The following is a 21522-nucleotide window of genomic DNA, read 5'->3' on the forward strand; positions in this document are numbered from 1 at the left end:
GAATATATATTATATATATATCATAAAGTGTTACCGATGTATTTGTCCCACAATTCCAGTTAGCTATTTATTTTAAAATCAACTTCTGTAAGGTCACTGAAGGTCAATAAGCAGACTCTTGAAACTGTCTTTCTTTTCAGTGTTGGTTGCTTGATACTGAATACTGAGTACTGCATAACTATTATGTAACTTTGACAAAAATGTATGCAGACTTGTAAGTTAATGAATGCCTGAAACACAGTTTGTAAAGTATTGGTATAGTTGATTTATAATGAATGGGCTAAAACAGGCAAAGCCACTAGTATGGTCCTTTAATGCATCAGTAATGACTGTGTCGTAATATAATACATACTTTTACTTTTCACAACTGAATAAATTTTGTTGATAATACTTTAAATGCAGGCTATATTTACATTGTGGTATTGAGCAAACCCTTTGATATTCTCTCACTTAAACAAGAACACAAGCCATGGGTAGTTTCAAATATGTTTGGTTTATTTCCAAAAAATTAGTGTCACCACAAAACATGGTACAAAGATAAAGAAACAAAAAAGACTGACATTTTTCAGTTTCATTTGCATTCTTTTTCTTCATTTTTTTTTTTTTAAACGAAATTGGTTGCACAGACGGGACAAGACGAGGATCTTTGAAAACCACAACGTTCTACATGATATATTTATTTCCTACTTATTTAAAAGCCCTTAAAAGAAACAGAGCCTGACTGGACAATTTGAACAACAAGAAGAAAAAGAGTCTCCATTTCATTTTCAGAACAATGTTTCATCACAAACGGGGAACAGGCCACTCAGGTTTTTGCACCAGTAACGACACATTAAAAAAAAAAAAAAAGACTTGTTGGTCACATTAGAATTAAGGTTAGAAAAGTATACTTATCTTCAGTACATCATACAGTATATAAAATGAAATGTCACACAGGTATTTACAGAAAAACATGAAGCCACCACACTTACACAGTTACACTTTTAATAAAAAATAATAATTTACATTACATGAGACACATGTTATCCAGAAGTCAATAAAACCTTCAACAAAATGGAGAAAACATCACGTATTTAAATAGAAAAATGTCAGGTAACTCTTGTTGAATTCACTGTGCAAATTCTTTTCATTTAATCCGTCTTGAGGAAACATAATGCCTTTTGCCTTGCTGTCTGCATCTGTTAGAAAATCTATATTTGATAAGGAGTGCATACTTAAGAGCTAAGTGCAAACAAATTGCTTTCTCATGTTGTGCATTAAAATCTCTGAGTTTTTGGCGGTTCATATGTTTCTTTAAGCAGCAATAACCTTTTCCTTGTAGTAAGACATCCGATAGAAATTATATTATAGGCTATTTTCTACATTTTTTAAGTCTAAAAGTGAACCCACAGTTTGAATGGCCAGTGATATTGCTTTGATCTATTTACAGCTTAAGTAGGATAGCATTTCCTTGGTAGTGCAGTCCCGTAAAACATCAGCTTATCTTCACTTCATCCCGGTTGGAGGCGCGGAGGAGGGAGCTGACAGCAGAGACCAATGTGTTTGATCGACTCCAACTAAAGCAGAGAGACGACAGCCCAACCAGCTGCTAAGTAACAGACAGAGAGGTGGATGATCAGTATTCATCCTCTACTACCAGGCACTTTGTTTACTGTGGTCCCCGAATTAAAAACATCTGAAAGCTGAGTCGAGCGGTTGTCACGTCTGCCACCTGATGCTGCCTCTAATGTTCATGATGTTAATGTCAGCATTCAGCCTCTGAGGTTCTCTGCTCAGGCATCAGAGATGCAGTTCTGGATCTTGTCCATCCACAGCTGAGCGCTGGGTGCGTCTGAAGCGCAGAAGTTGTAGACTCGCTTGCTGGTCTTCAGCTACAGAGGAATCGGACAACAAGGGTTAAACAAACAAAGGGACAGAACAGACTTGAATGTGCAACAAAATAAAAACAACAGACCCCTTTTCTGTTCTCCACACTGACAGAAAGGTTCATCTACAATGTCACCCGCATGTGGCACACAGCTCTTTCCTCTGCTCCACTATCTTTATGCATCATGTCTATCCTTGCAAGGGCAGCTCTCATCTTTAAAGTGTCAACGTATATAAATCTCGTCATAAAAAGGTCATAGTATAGTATGTCGAAAATGTCATAGTATATAGTATGTCGAAGAAAAGTCATACTATAATATGTCGAAAAGTCATAGTATATCGAAAAAAGTCATAGTATAGTATATACAAAAAGTCACAGTATAGTTTATCGAAAAAAAGTCATAGTATAGTATGTCGAAAAAAGTTGAAAGAAATCATGAAAAAGTCATAGTACAGTATGTCGAAAAAAGTCATGAAAAAGTCATAGTATAAATATGTTGAAAAAAGTCATAGTATACATGTTGAAAAAAGACATTAAAAAGTCATAGTATAGTATGTTGAAAAAAGAAATAGAATAGTATGTTGAAAAAAGTCATCAAAAAGTCCTAGTATAGCATGTCGAAAAAAAGACATTAAAAAGTCACAGTATAGTGTGTCTAAAAAAGTCATAGTATAGTATATCGAAAAAAGTCATAGAATAGTATGTCAAAAAAAGTTGAAAAAAAGTCATAGTATAGTATGTCAAAAAAAGTCATGAAAAGGTCATAGTATAATATATCAAAAAAAGTCAGTGTAGTATGTTGAGAAAAGTCATAGTATAATATGTCGAAAAAAGTTGAAAAAAGTCATCGAATAGTATGTCGAAAAAAGTCATAGTATAGCATGTCGAAAAAAAGACATTAAAAAGTCAAAGTATAGTATGTTGAATAAAGTCATAGAATAGTATGTCGAAAAAAGTCATAGAATAGTATGTCGAAAAAAGTCATAGTATGTCGAAAAACGTTGAAAAAAAAAATCATAGTATAGCATGTCAAAAAAAGTCATGAAAAAGTCATAGTATAGTATGTCAAAAAAATTAATGAAAAAGTATATATAGTATAAATAGTATATTATGTTGAAAAAAGTCATGAAAAAGTCACAGTATAGTGTGTCTAAAAGTCATAGAATAGTATGTTGAAAAAAAGACATTAAAAAGTCATAGTATAGTATGTCGAATAAAGTCATAGAATAGTATGTAAAATAAAGCCATAGTATAGTATGTTGAAAAAAGTCATGAAAAAGTCATAGTATATGTCGAAAAAGTCATAGTATAGCATGTCAAAAAAATTAATGAAAAAGTATATATAGTATAAATAGTATATTATGTTGAAAAAAAGTCATGAAAAAGTCACAGTATAGTGTGTCTAAAAGTCATAGAATAGTATGTTGAAAAAAAGACATTAAAAAGTCATAGTATAGTACGTCGGAAAAAGTCATAGTGTAGTATGTCGAAAAAAGTTGAAAAAAAGTCATAGTATAGTATGTCGAAAAAAGTCAATAGTGTAGTATGTCGAAAAAAGTTGAAAAAAAGTCATGAACATGTATAGTGTGTCGAAAAAAGTCATAGTCAAAGTAGTCAAAGTCATAAGAAAGTCATAGTGTAGTATGTCGAAAAAAAGACATAGTATAGTATATACAAAAAGTCATAGTATAGTTTATCGAAAAAAGTCATAGTATAGTATATACAAAAAGTCATAGTATAGTTTATCGAAAAAAGTCATAGTATAGTTTATCGAAAAAAAGTCATAGTATAGGATGTTGAAAAAAGTTGAAAGAAATCATGAAAAAGTCATAGTACAGTATGTCAAAAAAAGTAATGAAAAAGTCATAGTACAAATAAGTTGAAAAAAGTCAAAGTATACATGTTGAAAAAAGACATAGTATAGTATGTCAAAAAAAGAAATAGAATAGTATGTCGAAAAAAGTCATGAAAAAGTCAGTATAAATATATTGAAAAAAGTCATAAAAAAGTCCTAGTATAGCATGTCGAATAAAGTCATGAAAAAGTCACAGTATAGTGTGTCTAAAAAAGTCAGAGTATAATATGTCGAAAAAAGTCATAGTGTAGTATATCAAAAAAAGTCATAGTATAGCATGTCAAAAAAAGTCATGAAAAAGTCATAGTATAGTGTGTCGAAAAAAGTCATGAAAAGGTCATAGTATAATATGTCGAAAAAAGTCAGTGTAGTATGTTGAAAAAAGTCATAGTATAATATGTCGAAAAAAGTTGAAAAAAGTTATCGAATAGTATGTCGAAAAAAGTCATTGTATTGTATGTTGAATAAAGTTGAAAAAAAGTCATAGTATAGTATGTGGAAAAAAAGACATTAAAAAGTCATAGTATAGTATGTCGAATAAAGTCATAGAATAATATGTTGAATAAAGTCATAGAATATGTCGAATAAAGTCATAGTATAGTATGTCGAAAAAATTCATGAAAAAGTCATAGTATAGCATGTCAAAAAAATTAATGAAAAAGTATATATAGTATAAATAGTATATTATGTTGAAAAAAGTCATGAAAAAGCCACAGTATAGTGTGTCTAAAAGTTATAGAATAGTATGTTGAAAAAAAGACATTAAAAAGTCATAGTATAGTACGTCGAATAAAGTCATAGAATAGTATGTCGGAAAAAGTCATGAGAAAGTCATAGTGTAGTATGTCGAAAAAAGTTGAAAAAAAGTCATAGTATAGTATGTCGAAAAAAGTCATAGTATATGACTTTTTAATGATGCCTACATTAGTAATTGACTTTGTCTTTATGTCCATAAAACAAAACTAGTTTTTATTGTTAACTTCACTTCTCCTCTGCTGTCTGTGAAGCAGAGGGAAACAACGGTTTCTCTTCTGCCAATAAACAAATGAGTTGTAAACATGTTTTTAATACGCTTGTAAAACACAGAAAATACTAGCAAAACAACTCAAATGTGAATGCTGACGAACAGATGCTCAAATCGCTGAGCGACAGAGGCGTGACACGGCTGCATCCAGTGGACATTTGGGTTAACGTGTACTCACGTCAAAGAAAGCCTTTTCACTGATGTGTTTGGGAGCCCCTATAGTGGGCGTGGCAATCATTACAGACTCCACCTCCGCCAGATCGATATGGCCTCTGCAGTTTGTGTCCTCTCCGGTGTCGTAGTATCTCATCTGTGAAGATGTGAGCGTTAACCTGCAGCCTATCACTCAGGTGAGGCTTTCTGAAACATGAGTGTGGTGTGCAGCTTGGCTCACCTGGTGTTTTGTAATGTCCAATACAAACCAGCGAGGTTTCCAGCCTTTCAGCAGCGCTCCGCGTTTATACAGGATCCCCTCGTAAGACCTGAAGAATAACACACGGTGAGATCCAAGTGCATTCTGACTGGATGTTACGTCTCTGTACCTTTTGCTACAATTGCAAATGATTTAAGTCATGGATGTATTAAGAGAACAGTCAATAATATTCCTAATTGTTTTTTATTTGACTCGTTATTCCTGTTCAGGATCAAAGTTACATGGAGTTTATCCCAGCAATAAAACCCAGCACGAAGAGCCGAAGAACACACTGAACACAAAGCCTGTTTCTCCACGTGTACAAGAACAACTGTTTGTACATTATGTTCCCATTATGTAAGGAGTAGGTAGTTCTAATACACTGTAATACATGTTCTGTATATCTTCTTCTATATCTGCAAAATATCGAAGTTATCAGTATCAATAATACAGCTGTATTGCAGGAGAGTAAACATGATTAAGTATTTTTTAGGAAATTAGAATAAGTTGCTGTTAAGTGTTTCTAATTTCATCTGTTAAAACTTTTGTCTGTCAAAACATGTATTTAAAACGTGAAGAGCACAAGAATTATTTACAGAGTAGATTTTAATTGTTTTTTGTCCAACTGGATAACAAGAAAATATTGAGATATCAGAGCCAAGAGATGGTACTTTAACACACACACACACACACACACACACACACACACACACACACACACACACACACACACACACACACACACACACACACACACACACACACCTTATTTGTTCCAGGACTCAGGAAGTTCACGACCCACCTGTTCTCCTCGCTCTTGGGGGTGAACTGGTTGTAAAGTGTTGCGGCGCGGCGGTTGATCCCATTGGCCGTGGCAGTGCTGCGGTCTTCGCCCAGCCCGCTGTCTGGCAGGTGCAGCATGGAGCGCCTCTGGAAAGCCTGCAGGCTGGACGTGGGAATGAGGCCTGAGATGGACACCATGGACTGTTTACGGAGCTGCAAACACACGAGATGATAACAAAGTATGAGTGGGAAAAGAACACAATTTAACAACTTAGATTTAAAGTTTATGACTATTCCTGGTATCTTTCAATAGAACATGTCATCATTATTCTTCTAACACACACATTTCCTTCCTGCGCGAGGTCTTCCTGAATGCTGATTCGGACTCTCTCCAGAGTTGTCTGCCATTTCTCAGAGGCCTGATTCAGCTCACCCTCCAGCCTCCAAACGTCCTGCAGCACCAATAACAGTCAAGAAAGATGACAAATGTTGACATATGACACGAGAAAACAAGATCAAACTTATAAACAAAGTTTTGGTTACAGACTCTTACAGTGAGGAGTTTGGTGATGGCGTCCGGCTGGGCGCGGCTCACGCTGCTGTAACACGGCCACACGATCCTCCTCTTACTGTTGGAGAGCGTGTCCACCTCCTCTGAGCTGTCGGACCGGGCAGCCATCATCCTCCAGTCGTAACACGGCCCCGTGGACAGAGTCTCATCCGTGAAGAAGTCCCATTTATTCAGGCTTGGGATGCTGATCGAAGGCTTCAGGATCACCTTCAACACAGAAAAGTTTGAGAATCAGATGTGATCTTATTGTGTCCGTTTTTTAAAATACTGTGGAAAAAAGTTGAAATATTACGCAGTGTGATTTCCAACAAGCTTAACCTGCTCTGGGAATCTTGCAGAAAGCATCTCGTCAGTCTGTAGTGTGGCCTACTGCACATAATGAATCAAAATACAGAAACGGGCTTGTCTCACAGATTTGCCCATTACTGTGATTACAGATTAGATATCATCAACATCGAGCAGCCGCCACGCTTCTGAGACGCTCGCGCGACACATCCACTGTGTAACCGGCCTAACAGATGGGTCCCTCCCTATTTAGTCAGCCAGACAATTTGAACTGTAGCTTTAGAGACTTCCCAAACTGAATAAATCCTGCTCGCACATATAAAACACAAAACTGCTTTGCTACCTCCATCGTGTTGTAACTAAGACATCTGATGAAAAAATAATTGTATTCATTAGCATGATTGCCATACTGTTTAGTTCAAAAACATCCAAAATACTGTACGAAAACACAACGGACCAGACGCGAGCTTTTATTTTGAAAAGTCAAAGTTTGCAGACTGCACCAAGACGGGAGGGCATGAGACGGGAGGTCTCCAGGCTGCAGCCATACCCGACTCAAATATCCTTTCGGTCCCAGTGATATTATATATACAGTGCTGCTCATAAGTATTCATACCCATGCTAAACTTGACAAAAAAAAGGAACAAAAAAAATCATCTTTTGGAAATTGATCTTAATGCCTTAATTAAAAAAATGAGGAAAAATCTGACCTTTTAAGGACACCAATTTGTTTTGTGAATGAATAATGTATTGTAAATAAATAAATGTTCTTCCTTAAAATACAGGGGCCATAATTATACATCCCCCTATGTTAAATTCCCATAGAGGAAGGCAGATTTTTATTTTTAAAGGCCAGTTATTTCATGGATCCAGGATACTATGCATCCTGATAAAGTTCCCTTGGCCTTTGGAATTAAAATAGCCCCACATCATCACATACCCTTCACCATACCTAGAGATTGGCATGGTTTTATTTCAGTTAGCCTAATAGCTAACTGAGATAAGATCCATATCAATGCAAATCAAACCAGCTATTAGGCTAACTGAAATAAAACCATGCCAATCTCTTATTTATTTACAATACATTATTCATTCACAAAACAAATTGGTGTCCTTAAAAGGTCGGATTTTTCCTCATTTTTTGAATTAAGGCATTAAGATCAATTTCCAAAAGATGATTTTTTTATTCCTCTTTTTAGTCAACTTTACGAGCAGCACTGTATATATAAACGACAGCCTTTTCAAAGAATTTGATAAGGAAGGAGTGGTAGCATGCAGTTTTGGATAATGTTCAGCTTTGGCAGCTTTACCTATGCTAAAATATACAATGACTGAGGAAGCCTAGTGACGAGTCCATAGCAACCAGTGTTGAATTGTTATTACCCAATGTGCTTTGCTGAATGGTCTCAATGTTTTATTTCATGTGAATACTAGTTTACTAGATGAGTAACTTAGTATTTGAAGTAATGCAGTAATGCAGGAAGTGTGCGTTTCCATGCTTATTGTGTTTCCACAACAATGTTAGTGAGTAAATCTACTGAAATGGCCACCACACCATAACAGAGGAGTGTGATGCGTAAGATGAGAATGCAGAGGTTTAGTCACATATGTTATCGCTGTAAAAAAACAATGGCTATCTGTATGTCTTTGCCAAGCGCAAACTAGTACAGAAGGCATCAATAAATTGTTGGGGAGGGTCATCCCTTTTTTCCATATCATTTTGGAAGGTCATCCAAAATGTATTTCTGGTAAAGGGAGGGTCAGGTCTATTTTGACTAAAGATCCCAAAACTCCTCCGGTGGCCCCTGAAATAAATAACGAACAGTCCCTAAAGTTGTCAAATAAATGTAGTGGAGTAGAAGTATAAAGTAGCATAAAAATGCCACCTCAAAAGTTAAGCACCTCAAAACTGTACTGAAGCATGGTCCTTTAGTAAATGTACCAGTAATTGCCAGTAATACCTGAAATGAAAAACATTAAATATATTCAAGTTTGAAGTTGAGTTCTGTTGTACAAGCTCTGGCTTGTCAATTGTTTTTCAAAAACATATTCATAATAAACATTGAGAACATAAATGTTCAGAATAAGAGTCAAACACATTGTTGTGCAGGCGCCTGGTAGCTTGCCTGGTGGAGTGCGCGCCCACGTGCAGGGGCTCAATCTTTGATGCAGCGGCCGCGGGTTTGTTTTTTAATATTTATAAAGCACAAGAGAGTTGAACCACACCATGGCTCCTCAGCGTGGGAGCTGCATGAATCAGCTGTAGCTGTCGGATGCACGGGGAGCTCTGCTACATTAAGGACAGAAAGGCAGGCAGAAAGACTCACGTCGCTCTCTGAGGGGCTGAACAGATAGTTGAAGAAGACGGGACTCCTCCTGTGCATCCTGTTGATGCACTCCCAGATACAGATACCTCTCCGGGCTTGTTTGTCACCTTTATCCTCAAACAACGTGCCTGCGAAACACACAGAGGGGAGGCTACTAAGCACATGGACCAATTAATCTCACAGATTGTTTTGGCTGATTCAACACTGGTCATAAAAGTTGTAATTCAACAAAAGGGTTCATGTGTATTACAGGATATCAGTGAAGATTTTGGCTGGTTACGTTCATCCATGGAGACACACATCTTCTTCAAGCATACACAAAACCAATGACATCTCACCTCATAATTAAGTTAAATTAAATATATGGAAGGCAATATTTGGTGAGTATTTCTATATTAATTTTCATAACATAAATTAGTTTGTGACAATGTATTTTACCAAATAGAGTCTGGTCCTGATGCAACTAACAGAAACATTGCAGGCTTCTGATGCAGTTTCAGTGAAGAAATGTATGTGTTGCATTTAGTTGTGGGAGCTATTGTATATATTAATTTTGTTCTTTATATGAAAGTTCGATGGTAAAGTACTAATTTTGGTACAGTAATCTTTGTTAAAACGTGCCTGGTTATAGGAAAGTAACACACAGTCAATTCTAATGCAGCATTTCCTCAATACAAAAAGAGATAATACTAAACCCTCTCCCGATTTAAACTGTAAAGGACACTGACCATGTTCCAAGCGCTCATAGTCTGAGTCCAACAGGAAGTTCTTGAAGCGGTTAGAGATGTGATGATAGGCCAGGAACTTCAGATAATACTGATTAAACTCAAACTCTAGAGGATGTTGCTCCAAAATCTGCAAAGAATGAAAAGAGGGATACAAATTAGACTTAAGAAACAGAGAGGGAAGGTCAGAGTGTGTGTGACAGCTGGATCGTGTCCTTGTGTTGTGGCTTCACATCCCTCCAGTGGATAAATGACCAATTAGAAACAGGAAAGAATGTCTCCTATCCTGGGGGGGGCAAAGGTCAGTGATATCATCACCGCCAGACAGAATCCAGGCTGAGCCAGCAGGACTGCAGCTCCATTGTTCCCATGCACTGGTGTGAAGTGGCCAAAGAGATGCATATTTAAGGGCCACCTGGGTCTATTGGCAAAAACAACAGCTGTTTTGGAGATGAGGCACTTCTATTTTCAGCTCTTGTCCGAATCCCCTCTCCCTCCTGTTTACAGCTCTCCAGACTCCAGGACCCCCGCCAAACTGTCTTAGCTGCCAGGCCTAAGTTTCAAAAGACAAATGCAGAAACTATGTGTTGATGTAAGTGTATGGGAGTGGGTCTATGCGACCCCAGGAGACACAAAAAAACATTTAAAGTGGACACAGCCTTCTGGACCTCAGCTGTTCTCTGGACTTCAGCTGTATGAGCTACATTCTTTACTCCACCCCCCCACTGAAATCCTAAAACACACAAACCTTCCTAGAGACTCTCAATCCCCAAAACTGCAATTTTCCACATGCAGTTCTAAACACGCAGTGAAATGTGAAGGGATGCTGAATCACGCAAGCACAGACAGCTCAGTGCTGATCATTGGGTTCATGGACCATCTGGACAGCAGCCTACATGCACACTCCCTGGTGCAACACAGTGTTGAAATTACATGTCCAGTGTTGGGAATGTAAAGTGCAAAACTAAACCAAATGTAAAGATAACGACAGCTGAATTTCTTGCCTCCTTTGCCTTTCCTCGCCTGTATACTCATGAGAAATGTGATGAGCTCATGAAGACGGTATGAATAGTGTTCAGTCATGTGGGGGAAGGTGGGGAGTGGAAGTGGAGAGTGGAGAGAAGTCACGTAGCAGAGGCAGGAGATGCTTGACCTGTGGTAGTGAAGGTAAACCTCACCTGGTGCACACAGTCCAGGAACTGCAGGAAGATGGGTGTAAAGCCGCCGCCCTGGCTGCTAGGACTCAGGTTGCCCCGCTGACTGAACTTGTGGCCAAAGGACAGCCACTCTTTCTCCAGCAGCACCTGAAAACCCTCCAGAGTCCGGTAGAAAGGATCGCTCAGCAGCTGCACCAAAGACACGACCTGCAGAGATAAAAGGGAAAAGGTGAGAGTGATGTATTTTATGAGGAAGAGACAGGTCAAATACAATACTTTTCTTCAGTATTAACAATCATCCATTAACCCTTAGAGAATGGAGGGATCATTGTTTACCTGATCCTGTTTAAATCGGTCTAAAATAAAAACTAAGAGCTAGAGCATTCATTTGTTTTTGCAACAGAATGCTAAGGCTTCTGTCTTTCGCGACATTACGGTGTACGCTAGTGATGACATCATCACTTTACATGGCCTTCGGTCCAAAATGGGCTGAAAATTAGCGGTGACAACAGTGTATTTCCCCAAATGGCCGCGGGAGATTATGGTTTACATGATTCTGTTTGAATCAATCTAAAATAAAAACCATAACAGCTAGAGCACTCATTCTTTTCGTAGCAGAAAGCTAAGGCTTCCGTCTCTCTCGTCATCACGTTGTACGCTTGCGATGATGTCATCATGTTAGAAAGAAAAAAATAATTCTGTTCTGTGTTTCTCCTGGATTGTAGTGTGTCTGGTCCTCTTATAGCCTACTCAAAATGATTAAAATTAATTATTTTCTATTATTAATTCTTTTTTTTTATATTACACTGACAAAACATGTGTGGTTATTAAAGAGTTGTGACTAAGATGTGTATTGACCGGGAGATTTTACAGTTAAAAAAATAAACTTGTCTGTTAATAATGGTGACAACTAATGGTCACACCGTTTCTAAATGTTTGGCATTTCTGTTCTGTTTCTTGTTACTTACAGTATCTGCTAATATGCCGATAACAATATATCTGTAGCTAATTTTGTCTCAGTGGAAAAGTATTCGATCAACAACCCACTGTTATTGCCACTGAGACCTACTGAATACAACACTTCTCATTGTGTTAAATATACAGGGCTGAAAATCCCGGATATTTTGGCAAATACACCGTTTGATCATCTTACCACTGAAGGAGAGTGGCAGCCGTTTCACTTCCACCATGCAGAATTTTTGTCATGCTTGACTACGATTTTGCTCACATTTTTCTTTTCTTGGATGGTATGACTTTGCTTTGCATTCTTTCAAAAGCTAAACACCCCATCTTCTGACAACACAACGTTAAACCTATCATCTGCTATCAATTACATTTATATAACATCGAAGACAAAGTCTTCAGGCACACTTGAGCTCCTCAAAAACACCAGTTGAGAACCACTTGTCTACACATGCAGTGTGCTTGGCGTGCTTCCCTGCCTGTGTCTCCTCCAACACAACAAATGAGCCCTGACGCGTGTGGAATGAGCAAGAAACAGTTCATGGCTTTCCCCGTGAGGTTTAAAAGAGCATTCAGCTCTGAGTGGTAGAGAAAGTCCCCCGCAACCTCTGCACTGAAATAAGCACCTCAGATTATTTGTGAGACTACAGCGGAATGAAAAGTGGATCTAATAAAGAAGCAAGGCATGAGGGAGGATATGAGAGAGGCAGAGGGTTAGACGTATAAACAGAAAACAGGGTTTTAGAAAGAAAGCAAAGACAGTTCTGCATCCTGTCTGCTGGGTGTCTATGGTCCGTGGACAGAGGCAGGAGAGCCAGAGCATATGGAGCCCATTTGCCTGTGCGGGCTGATCAGGACCTGGCGTGATGAAGCGGGTGACCCGTGGAGAGAGATGCTCGGGGCCGAACACGTGCCTGGCATAAGGGGTCCACAAAGTGTGCTTTTAAACAGCCGCCTAGGGCTCTGCAAACCCTGTAAACACATTTTGAAGGACACACGCTTGCAACACAAACATGTGCACTTTAACAGGTCCACATGGAAAATATGAGCTCAGAAAGCAAACATGCGAAGAAATGCTGAATGCGGCAGCAAATGGATACTGACAATTGATCAGGATCAAAACCAACTTTTTGTTTACATGCATTGAAATCAGAACCATGAACTTTCGGAATCAGCACAAATCAGTGAGCCTTCAGGACCTTTTCATTATCTATCTCTGCATAACTGGGTCACCTGATTAGAGGATGAGCAGGTGTGCCAGATTTATTCAGACATGGCCCATTAAGAAGTGCAGTCAGACTCTGTGGAGATTCCCTAAAAAAGTTGTCGGCAACATCGAAAAAACACATTTAAACTATAACAAGTTACTTGTTTCTGCTTTCAATCTCAATATATCACACTAGATAATAAATGAAGGGCGACGGGGCAGCTCTCCTAACAGTTTCGGTACAGTTACACTAAACGGTTTGATTATTGTCTTAACAGCTGTCTAGTATCAGTAGCACTCTTTATCTGAGGGACTCTCTTGTTAAACGGTTGTATGGCTGCACCTGGATCCTTTTTATGTTTTATAGTTAGTTGGTGTTTGTTTTACATCAAAACTAATAAGAAACTGTTAAAGCTAGCTTTTATGAACAGTCAGCTGTCAGTAATTCATCTTTAAAAAGATTTATTTTTTTTTACATTACAGCTTGCACCGACAGGTGAGGTATGCTTTCATTAAAATGTCACAATGTCAATTTTTTGCAAAATACAACATAAATCAGTGCGTTTTCTTTTTTGCAAATATTTTCAAGGAGGACGAGACAGAATTAAACAATTAACTGAGTGCCAGTAAGTTGGACACATCATGGCGTTTCATTGCTACTTCCCACTCAGGATTGGACTTGGGTGTTTGTTTTGATGATTTAATATGTTTCTTTTGATCCATGTGTTCCCTGTAGTGTTTTTTTTGTCAACTTCTATGATTATAAAGAGAGTAAAATGTAACAAGGACCCCCATCTGGACATGCACCAGTGAAGTTGTGTTTACATACTCTTAACAACCGCCTTATTCCTTCTTTTATGGGCTTTTAGGTGCAGTGGAGGCATGTAATGGTGAGTGGTTGCATGACGTGAATGATTTACAGTACCAATTTGTTTTTTTTATTATTATGCTAGCCTTCCTACCTCTGCCATGCATGAAGCCTTTTACTTCCTGTATTTCCCCTCAGGTTTTTCTTGTACGCAAAATGAAAATTCATAGAAGGCATAGAAGACAAACTCTGCACCACTTTAAACTTCTCCATGTTGTTCCTCTGGTTTTAAATATTGTCTTAATCATGCTTTAATTCACAAAGGTATTTGTGCATTTTTCTCACTTGTGTGGTAATGTCCCAGCCATCCTCTAGGCTGAGGAGAACAGATGAGCCGCTGTCCAGAAGCTCCACCAGAATCAGTGCCAGCTGCAGGATCTTGTGAAGCTGTAGAAGATTAATGCATGTGAACACATATACACACACACAATTAATCCGCACTGTGTATATGTTACCATGTTTGGTGTACTAGTAAATTGCATGCTGAGTGCTGCTTGTTGCCTATGAAGGGTTTCCCACAGATAATATTTTTTTTCGATATGTTCAATGTACGGACAAAGGCTGAAGGGGGATAATCAGATAACCAGCATGATAAGAAATCTGATGTTGTGAATCTCTTTCCCTTGGGAAAATGGCTTCAGAGTGGATTTATTCATTATGTGAATCTGATACACAGGATGAGCAGTAAAAGCAGAGTGCTGGGTCGTTCTCACATAACTTTTAGAGTCTGATTTGGAGTTACAGTATTACTGTAAAAAAAAAACAACAACAACTGTAAACCCCCCCCCCCCCAAAAAACAGCAAAACAATGTTGTTTGTGTGTTTGTTCACCTGTAGGATCCATTCAGAGTCCTCCAAAGCTTTGAGGAAGGAGTCCTCTGAGTCTGATGAGGTGGCACTGGGAGCGCAGGCTCTCAGCAGCTTCTTAAAAGAGGCTTTCACCTGCCGCGTGTCTGCAAAGTCCACCGGCACCAGTTCACAGTTCAGAGAGGAGTCCACTCTGAGGCCCTGTCACAACAGAGAGAGAAATCTAACATGTAAAAAAATTCTAAAGTTGAGTTCACTGAGGTAATCGATTCAGTATTAAAACTGCTTTACTGGTGGGGTGTGGGTACAGATAAAAAACAAACAATACAATTAAAATATATCAAACTAAAAATGAAACTATGCCGAGTTACCACAAAAATACACACAATAACACAGGTACAATGTAATGCAATACGCATTCCTGCAATGAATACTACTCTACTCAAAATGTTCAGTTATTGTTAAGACTGCAGTACTACTTCAATTTTCTTTGCGTGTTGACTCAAATCTATGGCATCTATTTTTTGGGTCATTTTACACCTATATTAGAGAGTAGACAGCAGACAGAGATGACAGGAAATTAGGGAGAAACAGAAGCAATAAAAGTCCCAAGTCAGACTTGAACCAGAGGCGTTGTAGTTCATGGTAGGCATCTTAACACCCAAGCAACAGGTGGGCCCCAAATCTATGGGATGTTTTGAGGCTGTACTTGGTGGTGTTGTATTGGACTGTACTAAATTGAAAGGCGTTTTTTGTCCAACTCATGTACAATTTACAAAATCATGTAAAACCAAAACATCACAAACTACAGCCTCTGAGGGGGAGGAAACAGTACTCTGTTTTGTGTCACAGTGTTCTTCACCTTCGCCTCATTCGTTATTTTCTTCTTGTGTTATCGCTTATTTACAAGAATGTCTTTAATCACTGATGCTGGGAATAATCTTACCTTTACAAAGTTTTTGGTGACTCTGAAATAAGGGGGTAAGAAATTAATATTACCAAACACCTCTGAATATAACGCAGTCCAGTACAACACCATCACTAACTTACAACCTCAATGCAAAAACAGATTTTTAATTTAACACCTCAAAAACCTTTAACATTAGAGGCATCATAAAAGTAGACTTTATGAACAGTTGTATTGGATTTCAATAGACCTGATAAAGTTGACACTGAGTGCAGATTTACAACAATTTAAAACAAAACGTCCCCTCAGCCCCCAGAGAGCAGCTTTCTTTTCATTCTCACCCTTAAATGGGACTTTTCTCCAAAGACGTAGAGGGCAGCTTGCTGTTTCAGGAGCTGCGCCTGCAGACTGCTGCTACCTGCAGGGGGCGCCAGATCCTTCCCTGCTAGTCTGGCACCCACATCTGCTGTCAACGGGTGATGGCTGAGTCTGCTGCTGGAGCGCAGGCTAGCCCACATGCCTGCAAACACACAGATACAAACAAAAGTCACACACGCAGAAGCTGGCCTGTTCGAATGCCACCGATGTACACATGCTGTCAAACAAATTAAGACTGAATGATGAACAACACATGACATGCGGACTACGTTTACATGCACAGCAGTACAACGGGGATTATGTAAAAGACCTTCATTCTTTAACTTCACTAACAAAGCAGTCGCTTCTGTAAATCATGTGTGTCGAGATATTAGAAGCAGAAGTTGTTGGAATTTCTTTGCAAGTCAACAAGTCTAAAAGAAACACATTTCTCTGAAAACCAGCATGCAATACCTTCCAAACTGCATGAATCATTTCAGGAAGGACATGATTTTTCACAGTGATTACTTTCAGCCCTTTTGAGTTGCAAATGAACAGCTGTCAAACTGCTACTAATGTCGACTTTTGTTCTCAGGGCAGCCTCTTACATTAAATAGAGTTTATAGTGAAAGTATACACTTTTCACAGGTGTGATCAATAACGTAACTGTTAATACCTGACGCTACACCTGATTTCATTATCAATATGACTGCTGTTTGGACCTGATATGACTCAGAGATAAACAGGCAATAACAGCATACAATATCAGAGCATTTATATGATTGTTTTGTTTTTAAATATTAACTGAATCCTATTTGCTTTGAGTCACATTTACAGAATCCTCAAGTCTGTCTTTGTTATACTACAGGATCCTCATTTTGTGTGATTCATGACTCGTCTGACAAGACAAACAGCTTCATTTCCTCCTCAGTCTGGACCCGGCTTGTACCTGACCACAGTTAGCCTTGCTGAGCCAACACATTAACAATGGAAAAGGCCACATTAGAGCAGCCACTTTGGTTTGTGAAAAACCACAGCTCCCAGAGGAGCATGTGAAAAGTCAGCCATGATTAGTACTATGTCTCATAAGGTCTTTGTAAGAGGTTTGCAGCGCGGTGCAGTGTAGTACATGACCTGGTTATTAAGCACTTGTGTAGGTTAGAAAGAGAAAAAAGGATGAGGCTTGCAGGATGCGTTAGAAAGATAAGGAGTGCTTTAAGAGACAGTTTGACTATTACCTTGATGGTGGATTCTCTCCTTACTGGCAGGTTTTTGGTTTGAGTGAGTGAATAGTTTATCTCTGTACTCAAGCACTGGGTGGTTGTTTGTACAGGAGGTAGAGAGAGAAGATGAGGGCAGGGAGAGGGGCATGAAAAAAATAAATCATGTCAACTTCATACGGACATCACCACCTAGCCTACTAACCATTTCAGACCACAGAAACATGCAAATGAAGAGTTGAGGGTCAAAGATTGGACTGGTCCACATAAAGTGAAAGAGAATGATTGTCAAAGCATGCATGAATATGTTGGTCCATGGTTATGACCGATGGTGTGAAAACAAAGTCTTTTGTGCCAGTTTATCAGGAACAGTTGTGACACATTCTGCTCCAGAAACCTGTGATGTCTGTATATGTAACAGGCATAATTTCTTCTCTCCTTGAGTAGAGACATGTTAACAGAGGTTGACCATGTATTCCACTGGATTTACTAAAGTTACCACAATTTGCAGAAGTCAGTTTAGCATGGGAAAACTGTCTGCGTCTTACAGTAAAAAAAAGAAGGGATTTACACAAGCCATAACCCGGACTGTGGTGGGGAAAATTAAATGTGAATTAAACTTTATTTTACAGAAATTTCAATGACAAAGAGTTAGCACAACACAACACTGAACTAGCTGTTTAGAGAGCTACACTGTAATACCTAAACTAATGAAATAGATAGCGTAACAAAAAAAAGCAATTCTTAATTAACAATTCTAATCTTCTAATTAATAATAGTTACAAATTAATACAGTACCTATCATTTTCGATTACTACATTATTTTCTATGATTGTTATTTTCCATATATTATGATTTACTATATATATATTACTATATTATTAACAGGTGTCACGTAGTTGTGCTTTGTATCATGGTAGTCTGTAAAATGACTACAGGCTAGTAACTGCACTCTTCTCATTAGAAATTGTATGACTTAATTTTCATCAATTAATTAAAATGTAATCATTTGATTAATTTGCAACATCAGCCACATCAACGCCATCACCTCGCAAGCCTGTTGGGATCTTTGCTATGTTGCTAAATCTCTTTTCATTTCAAATAGAGTTTTTTAATGCCTCCATCTGCATTATTAATATGATTAGAAAATGATATTATAATTTTACAAATTTAGTTGAACTGGAGTTGACAAACAACTGTTTTGGAATAAAGATCTCTACAATATCACATATTTTCTGACCTTGGTTATCTTAAAAAAAAAAAAAAATCACTTCATTTGCACCACTTTCTGATGAAATCTGGCTAAAAGGAGGCAAAACTATTTGTTTAAAAAAAAAAAAAAATTCAGGACAGTGTTGCAGTTGTGTGGATGAAAAGGGAGTATGTTTTAAGTAATCAGAAGTGGGGTGTAATCCTTTTTAGTGCTGAGTCTATTCACATTCATCTGACTAACACCTCAGACATGCGCCGGCACCAAGCACATCTGGCAAGCACAACACTTATAACGTTTCATATCTCAAGAGTTCACATTCCAGTTAACACAGTCATGATGGTGTGTCATTTTACAAGCACATCAAGTTTTAATGTGTGACATTGCATTTACAGTAATGCTCATTTTCCAGAAACACTACAGGTCACAAGTAGGGTTGGGTATCGTTTGAGTTTTTTCCGATACCGGTGCTAAAACGATACTTTTAAAACGATGCCGTTGCCTAAACGGTGCCCGAACCGAAATATATATAATATATTTATAATGTATATAATATAAAATATTAAAAAAGGAGCACAAAATGACAGTTGCCGACATTAAAGAATGGCTTGTTTATTGCTACGGCTATATGGTCAAAATTAAATGATTGATTAATAATGTAATAACAATAACTTATAACAATTACTTATTTCACCAGTAAATTTCTGGTAAACGACAAAAACAAGCACCAGATGGGAACAGGGTATTTTACAATAACTTAAAATGCACCACGAGGCTGGCGAGTTTCAAGTAAACGCACCGTCTGTGTTGTTTTACGACAACGGCAGCTGCCTGCAGACTGTCACGTCCCGGTGTTGGAATCCTCTACAGTCACACTTCACACTGCTTAACGTAAGCTCTCAGCATTTTAACCATTGTGTTTAATCCAGCTACTAGCTAACAGTAACGTAGCGTCCCGTGCAGCGATGCTTCTGAAAAAATAAAAGTCAGGCACCGTAATTTGGCACCGAAATTTTCGTTCTTATTCGGTCTCGTTACTACGGTTTACGTCGGAACCGGTGCCCTATTGGCACCGCGTTTCGGTACCCAACCCTAGTCACAAGAAACCTAAAGGTTAACGTGGCAGTGAGTTTCTGTTAGTTCACAAACATGTCAGATAATTAAAGTCTATACTGTACACATATACAGCTATGAGCTTCAGATCATATCACAAACAAATTATTTTCAGCATCTGTTTATGGTTTTTCCGAAAATATGACCTATGCTTGTATTTTGTTTATTTAGGCTATTATTTTTGTCTTACTCTTTATCTCCAATACTTTACAATCCTTGTACTGCAGCATTTCACAAATATATGTTTGCTCACATTCAGGCATTATATTCATGGTAGAAAGTTATTTTTAGATATGTATTAACAAAATGAATATCACTATTAACATTTGCAATTAACTTTGAAAGTATTGTATTCTCATAAATGCAATTTTCTAAAATCACAGTAATATAATCTTTTACAAGAAGGGTGCCTCAAAAGTATCGGAATACAAGATAAACTCCTTCCAGGATGTCTGTGATTTAGTTGCATATCTTTGTCTTCAGGAGTGTGTCAACCTTTTTTCTAAAATGTGAGATGAAATGTGAGAAGAGAACAATGGGAGAATGTGACCCAAGTGGACAAAAATGAACATCTGGGAAAACCAGGAGGGCTGGCAAAACAACCTTCATAAACTATTGTGAATATCTAATATGTGAGCAAAATGTATACAACTGCCTTATAACCTTTCCCTTAAGAGTCTAGAAGATGCTTAAACACTCTTAACTACAGATTATGGTGTTTCATATTTCACCTGGCAGCAGGAAGACATGTGTGGACGTGTTGAGTAGTAACACTCACCTCCTCTGGTAAAGCTGTTTGAGAATGGGAGGTCTAAATGGACAGGAGCCATCTTTGACATCCTGTATGTCCTTCTGTCACTGCCTGAAGACAAAACATTCACACAATACACAAGACGTTACTACAACTGTCTAGTTAGGAGACTCGTTCAGGAAGGTATTTTTTTTCATATAAGTGTTCGCACCAAATCCTAAACAAGACAAGATGACAAATGTGCACTCCCTTCATCTAGAAGAGAAAACAAAACCCATTTCAATGATTTGTTATGAATTTTGGCTCAGTCTGAAAACAGAGTTGACCAGTAATTAAGAGCCATTAATCTGATCTGAGCACTCTAAACACAAGCTACATAATGGTTAAATGAGTAAATGAGTGTGTGTGCGCCTGTATATGAGCATCCTGGACCCAGCTTCAGTCCAGTACAGTGTACTGTATGTTGTCCAGTATGTTCAGGATACAGGCAGGAGGGGGTGAAGTCAGAGGAGATGGATGTGCTGGACAGTGACCCCAGGTTGTCCTGTGATTCTTACATAACCTTTTATTGTACAAATGTCCTTCCAAATGTTACCAATTATCAGATACAGTATTTCTCCCACAGTCTCTCTCTCTGACACACACACACACACACACACACACACACACACACACACACACACAGAGATAAGTAGGTGAAAAATAGCTGCGGACAAGAGCAAACACAAAAGGGAAGAGAGTGATTGCATGATGCCAGAGAAAAAACAGAGCTGGAGTGGACAAAAATACAGAGTGCAAATCTGCAATTTTTCTCTTTATCAGAAGAAATGAACTCTACGTGGCCTCTTGTCCCTTGCAAACAAACTAAGTTTTTCCCACGGCAGAGCCGAGGCCATCACATCAGCAAATACAAGTCAGGTAGGAGCGCGGGCAGTCAGGTGACGTAGGTTTGGTTTGAGGGAACTAATGATCCCAGAGTTCAGCCTCACAGGCACTGCTTACTGGCTCCCTGCAGACTTCAGCAATCCAACTGTTACGTTGAAATTACTGTATAGAAGTATAATTATAGTCATGTTAGAGTAAAGCTGTGTTCATGTCATATGGAAGTCATTA

The 21522-nt window shown here is 38.2% G+C and overlaps 2 protein-coding genes across 3 annotated transcripts in view; both read right to left on the reverse strand.

The window, feature by feature from the left end:
• The window catches only part of mical2a (microtubule associated monooxygenase, calponin and LIM domain containing 2a), an 858504-nt gene that overhangs the window by 293764 nt on the left and 543218 nt on the right, over positions 1–21522 (reverse strand). The gene's annotated exons all lie outside the window — the stretch shown is intronic.
• The window catches only part of sbf2 (SET binding factor 2), a 102419-nt gene continuing 81371 nt past the window's right edge, over positions 475–21522 (reverse strand). The window contains exons 29-42 of one of the 2 annotated variants that reach the window (XM_031324221.2): positions 20437–20520; positions 17354–17428; positions 16100–16278; positions 14876–15052; positions 14330–14431; positions 11028–11213; positions 9853–9979; positions 9125–9252; positions 6495–6719; positions 6286–6393; positions 5961–6154; positions 5141–5228; positions 4925–5056; positions 475–1871 (exon numbers count right to left, since the gene is read on the reverse strand). In XM_031324221.2, coding sequence (XP_031180081.1) covers positions 1773–1871; positions 4925–5056; positions 5141–5228; positions 5961–6154; positions 6286–6393; positions 6495–6719; positions 9125–9252; positions 9853–9979; positions 11028–11213; positions 14330–14431; positions 14876–15052; positions 16100–16278; positions 17354–17428; positions 20437–20520 — 1904 coding nt within the window. In that variant the 3' untranslated portion in view covers positions 475–1772. The remainder of the gene's footprint in view (positions 1872–4924; positions 5057–5140; positions 5229–5960; positions 6155–6285; positions 6394–6494; positions 6720–9124; positions 9253–9852; positions 9980–11027; positions 11214–14329; positions 14432–14875; positions 15053–16099; positions 16279–17353; positions 17429–20436; positions 20521–21522) is intronic. The other variant, XM_031324222.2, reaches the window with a different exon arrangement.

This window comes from Sander lucioperca, chromosome 3 (genome assembly GCF_008315115.2).
Source record: "Sander lucioperca isolate FBNREF2018 chromosome 3, SLUC_FBN_1.2, whole genome shotgun sequence".
Classification (NCBI taxonomy): domain Eukaryota; kingdom Metazoa; phylum Chordata; class Actinopteri; order Perciformes; family Percidae; genus Sander; species Sander lucioperca.